Raw genomic sequence first — 6,143 nt, 5'->3', positions numbered from 1 at the left:
TCGAGGGAGAGAGAGAGGGAAGGAGAGGGGAAGAAGAGGAAGATGGGGAGGGAAAGAGAGAGGCGACCAATGAGTGACTTTAGATACAAGATGGACAACAGAGACTGGAGGTTAACAACAATGAAATCCATCAATGGCTGCATCTTTCTCATCCAACTCAGATTCATGATTCATATCAGTAAATAGCCACGCTGAAAGGCAAAGACAATCACTATATATGTGTGTAGAAACTAAGCAGCACGCCATACAGATGCATGAGACGCCATTGTAATTTTGTGTGTGTGTGTGTTTGATATAAGGCAAGTAGCTGAAAGACACACACACACAGACAGTCACCTGCACCGCTCACACACATGCAAGTGGGGGGCTAGAGCAAAAAATGTGTGTGTGTCTGTGTGTGTAGTGGGGGATTGCTGCTGCTGTTCTGTGTTTAACACTATTAGGCCAGGCCTTATGGGATGTCGGCGTGTTGCCGTGGAAGCAAGGCACAGCAGGATTATTAATCTGTTTTGTTTTTTTAAAGACAGGACAAAAAAAGAAGTGATTCACAGCTGGAGAGGAGAAGAAGAAAAGAGAAGAGGATGGACATGCTGAAATGGACACAGTGTGGAGAGACTGTGAGTAAGCATGAACCAGTGACCACACACACGCGACCGCACGCGCACACACGCGCACACGCACGCACGCACGCAGGGTTGTCCAGGGACACTGAGGGATGTGACGTACTCCCTAACTATTTAGTCACCTCGCAGTTATGTGTGTGAGTGTGTGTGTGTGTGTGTGTGTGTGTGTGCGCATGTTAATATGTGTGTACATGTGTGTGAGAGCGCAAAGAGGAAAGTGTGTGTACTGTAAGTGTATGAGACAAGATACGTGAGTGTGTATGCTTATGAAATAGTGTGTGTGCGTGTGTATGTGTGTGGTTAGCTGCAGGTGGCCACTGTTTATTACCAGGTTGTAAAATGCAAACTCCTCATGCAAATGCTAATGGATACCTCTTCCGCTATCCTACACACTCAGAAAAAGACCACAAGCTCAAGCACACGCACACACACACACATGCGCACATACACACATGCACACATGCACACACACACGTACGTACATGCACACACACACACATGCACACACACGCACACTTACAGATTAGGTTCATGTTAAGGTCCTATAAGGTTATTAGAGAGGGTGAGAAATACAGCCCCACATTCTCTTAGAAACATAAGGAAGCAACAGACAGCACACTTCAGCAGCAACAGACAGCACGCTTCAGCAGCAACAGACAGCACGCTTCAGCAGCAACAGACAGCACGCTTCAGCAACAGACAGCACGCTTAAACAACAGACAGCACGCTTCAGCAACAGACAGCACGCTTCAGCAACAGAAAGCACACTTTAGCAACAGACAGCACACTTTAGCAACAGACAGCACACTTCAGCAACAGACAGCACACTTCAGCAACAGACAGCACACTTCAGCAACAGACAGCACACTTCAGCAAGACACACTCTGTAGAAAAAGACAGCTCACTTGAGATAGCCTGGAAATATCCAGACTCTCGTACGTACATTTCATTTGTACAGAGAGCCTGGCAGTTCTCGATAGGGAAACGTTTGCAACACTTACATCGTGATGGGCACTAACTTTGAAATCAATGGTCCAGCCTTACCAATCATATTAATCGGAGATCCCTAACGTTACTTCCTACTTCGCCTAAACTTTACAAACTGACAATAAAACAGCATCAACAGTCAGGAAACAATGCATGTGGGTCTAACTTTGCTGTAAATACGTTTCTTTCCAACTGCACATTTTTCCAACTGCATTTTTTGACTTTTGCAGGCGTTGCTACTTCTGTTTATCACAATAAGTTTCGGTTTCATCTTCGCACCACCTCTTCGTCATCGTTCTCAGCCACGCTGTTTGGACAGGTAAAGTTTGGCCGAGAGAAAACCCGCGAATATACCGCAGACCCAGGTGATGTACTGAAGGGAGATTAAAATTGTGCGGAAGTACGTAGGAGGGGTGAAGCCAGGCTACACTTGAGCAAAATACACCGTAGAAAAAGACCGCTCATGTAAGCAACAGACAGCTCATGTAAGCAACAGACAGCTCATGTAAGCAACAGACAGCTCATGTAAGCAACAGACAGCTCATGTAAGCAACAGACAGCTCATGTAAGCAACAGACAGCACACTTCAGCAACAGACGGTACAGTTCAGCACAAGACAGCATGCGTAAGCAAGATGATGCAGCACATGTGGTTTATGGCAATCACTACTTCCAAAAGTCAAGTTCGGACAAGAGCGAAGTTTGTGATCTAGGAAGTAGTAGAGCCTCATGTGTTCTCAGGAACTTGTACAGCAACAACACCACCTTACTATGTAAATTAAGTGACAGCCTTAGTGTGTGTGTGTATGGGTGTGAACAAGTAAAACAACAAAGCTCACCATGGTTAGCGTCATGCGGTCGATCTCGTGTTTGTCTTTGGTTTTGTGCTGCCGGAACGGACTGTGCCTGTGGAGAGAGGAGGGGACAAGAGGACGAGTTACTCAGGGGTCCACTGGTGCCTGTTTAGATGTTAAATGCCACTGGAGCTCCAAGCGGTTTTGTACAGATTTAAGTTACAACACTGTTTACAGCTCTTTGACTCACAGTAAATGTCATTTTTGGTACATAGCCTAGCTAATTTAAATACACTTATGGGTGCTTGCGTTTAGGGATATAGCAGATCTAAAGTCCTCAGGGAAATAAACTACACGCTGATTTTACTAAGAGGATATGCACGCGGGGACTCGCGAGCAGTCAGGGGCATAATTTTTTATGATTCCCGAAACCCCATTCAATCGTGCATAGGGATTTTTTCTTACGAACTGGAACATGCAAAAATGGTAACGAACGCATACAAAATGACGGTAGCGTCCATCACACTCTTGGTGAGTGACTCAGTTACGTTGTTTAAGTAGCCTAATTGTTTAAAACTATTTAATTGTTATCGATAGCAAGTCACACATGTCTAGGCCATCATAGGCTACATTTGCTTGTCATGTAGGCCCGATCAAACCTTTATGGTAAAAAAAACTGCATTGTGTGACAAAACTGCAGTTTTTTTTCTGCAGTAGGCCAGTGCAATATTTTTGTGCCCAAAATATTGCGTTGTGCAGTACAATGTAGGCCTGTGTTGTCAGTCAGGGTCGACTTATTGGTCTTTTGTTATTTGCACAGCTTTATCAGAGCAGCTGTAGCCTACTACTGTATGCCTATTGGTATTGGTAGGCCTATGTTATTGTTTACACTTTTTTGTACAGCTGTGTTAGAGCAGTCTGAAATCATTCTAATTAAAGCTGGTTGTGTTGTCATAATTGTCATGTTGAGTGAATACGAAACACTTAGCTCTTTCTGTTTAAAATATCGATATATATTGCATATGCCAAACAGCCCTAAAATATCGGGATATCAGTTTTGGTCCATATCGCCCAGCCCTAGTGTATGTGTTGTCGATTCCTGTTGGAGAGTGGCGGCGCTAACCCCACTCCCCTGATCAGACTGCTTTGAAGAGTTCAAACAAACTCAGAAGAGCAAGCAGACACACACAGACAGACACACACACACACAGGCAGACAGACAGACAGACAGACAGACAGACACACACACACACACACACACACACACACACACACAGACAGACACACACACACACACAGATCAATCGAGAGACGTCAGCTTCTCTTCCCACCTCCATACCTAGCAACAGTTACCATGTGTGGTTTAAGCCCCACCCCCTGCTGCTGCTGTGTGTGTGTCTGTGTGTGTGTGTGTGTGTGTGTGTGTGTGTGTGTGTGTGTGTGAGAGGGCTGACCAGTCAGGCCAGACTATAACATTTACCCTTTAAAACACTTCAAACAAGAGGGGGGGGGGGGCAGAGAGAGAGAGAGAGCGGGAGGGAGAGAGAGAGAAAGAGAAAGGGGGGGGGTCAAAGAGAGGTTTAACACCCATTTATTGGATCTGTCTTCAAACCAAGGAGTCATGATACAAACATCAGTGCCAACATCCAGCTAGATCTCCAAATACACCCTCTTCATAACATCATACAACAGAGACAGATATATATATATATATATATATATATATATATATATATATATATATATATATATATATATATATATATATATAGAGAGAGAGAGAGAGAGAGAGAGAGAGAGAGAGAGAGAGAGAGAGAGAGAGAGAGAGAGAGACCTCTTACCCTCGTAGCAGTTTGAAGAGCATGCAGCCCAGAGAGAACCAGTCAGCACTGCTGTCGTACGCCGTACCCTTCTGCAGAACCTCAGGAGCCATGTAGCCATGCGTACCTCTGAAAGACAATATCCATATTATTAGACCAGACAGACACACGCACACACCAACACACACACATACAGACACAGAGACAAGACAGACACACACAGAGACACACACAGAGACACACAGTGTCACTTTCATGAAATTATCAGATTCCACTTTTAAGGAAATGATCTTGATGCATGCTGGAGTAGTTGACACCCACACAGGGGTTTTCTCAAAACAAGATGTCCACAAAGTCTGATCTAGTCGTCTTTCTGGCCTTCCTGCACAGTGCTGTGTCCACTGACATTTTACCTGCCCTCACACTTCAAAGTGATCTCCTCCCATCCTCACACACACACATACACACCATCCCAAACCTTAAGTGCATCCTTGGTGGTCTATGTGTTCAAAAGGATGCAAACGAAGGCAGGAGGGCAGAACTGGAACTTCTGCTGTCCGTCCTTCTATTAAACTATTAGCTTGAGGTAGTGTACTTTTAAGGGTGCAAGTGACTGAATAAGTGCGCAGGGCTTTACTAGTGTACGAGGGAGTAAGAGGATTGAGAGCCCAGTAGACCTAACACCCAGTGGCTTCACAGGCCGGTGTGAAATGTGGCCATGCCATTTAAGAGGCCGTTTACACGACACCGCCGGGTGGATTTTCTCTTACCGCTTTCACACCTTTAACGACTCCGGCAAGAAAAAACCTCGCGTGTACACACAGAGGTGTAACCGGCTAAATGTGCTGTAGTGCATATGCCAGACCAGTCGATGGCGCCGCTGTGCAGAAGCTTCATGATATTTTCGCGTGAATCGAGTAGAAGAAAACATTGTTGAAACAGTTTGTTAAGCCAGAGAATGTCTAATAAGGTTAAGCAGTCGCATGAAATAAGGAGACTACAGACCATTCGGTTTTCAATTCAACTGTTACACTAATAAAGTTCATTTTCAAGGTATGTGACTGCTATGTGAAATTTCAAATGCTTAGCCTACGCATTGCATTAGGGCTGAGCACCACTGGAGAAAACACTAACATGCAGTAAGCTAATGTTTAACTAGGTTAAGTTAACGTGTGCTTCTAACTTAGCCACTAAAGGCTGATAGGCATATAAATCATGACAGGGGAAAGAAAAACATTTTAATATGATAAATAAATGGTTCGGTTTGTTTTGACAAGCAACCTGTCAGGTCGTGCCGTGGCTGGGTTAGGGGTGGGGCTGGCTATGTCGTCATAGGATTGCCGGCTTCACACGTCTACACGGCACGGTCTAGCCGGCGGTTTCAGAAGTTCCCACTTCGGAAGCCGGTTTCAAAAGCTATCGGTTTCAGTCTCCTAAACTGCCGGTGTCGTGTACATGCAAGGCGTAACCGTTAACAAAACCTCACCGGTTTCACAAAAACCGGCGTCGTGTGCACGGCCCTTAAGAGTCATCGAGAGATAGTGAAAACGGGTCAGCCCAAGATATACGAGCTGTGCCCTGCTCGTCCACCACAAACGCATCGAGAGATAGTGAAAACGGGTCAGCCCAAGATATACGAGCTGTGCCCTGCTCGTCCACCACAAACGCATCGAGAGATAGTGAAAACGGGTCAGCCCAAGATATACGAGCTGTGCCCTGCTCGTCCACCACAAACGCAAAACAAAAACCACCACAAACACAAAACAAAAACCACCAATAACACAAAACAAAAACTGTCTACTTGTGTGATGTGAGCAAAGATAAAACTCCAGACTACAGATCCAACTCCACTGATGCATGCGCGCACACACACACACACACACACACACGTGCACACACACACACAAACGCACACACGCA

General features: G+C 45.3%; 1 protein-coding gene across 2 annotated transcripts in view; it reads right to left on the bottom strand.

Moving 5' to 3' along the window:
- Positions 1-6,143, bottom strand: part of grk3 (G protein-coupled receptor kinase 3) — a 78,165-nt gene that overhangs the window by 12,220 nt on the left and 59,802 nt on the right. For both annotated transcript variants that reach the window (XM_076284010.1, XM_076284011.1), the window contains 2 exons: positions 4,245-4,352; positions 2,449-2,515 (listed from right to left, as the gene is read on the bottom strand). In XM_076284010.1, the coding sequence (XP_076140125.1) occupies positions 2,449-2,515; positions 4,245-4,352 (175 nt within the window). The remainder of the gene's footprint in view (positions 1-2,448; positions 2,516-4,244; positions 4,353-6,143) is intronic.

Source organism: Alosa pseudoharengus, unplaced genomic scaffold (genome assembly GCF_046254945.1).
Source record: "Alosa pseudoharengus isolate Yale_2024_CS ecotype anadromous, Long Island Sound unplaced genomic scaffold, YU_APseudo_1.1 YU_APseudo_1.1_scf_14, whole genome shotgun sequence".
In the NCBI taxonomy this organism is placed as follows: domain Eukaryota; kingdom Metazoa; phylum Chordata; class Actinopteri; order Clupeiformes; family Clupeidae; genus Alosa; species Alosa pseudoharengus.
This window is presented reverse-complemented; position numbering and strand designations above follow the sequence as displayed.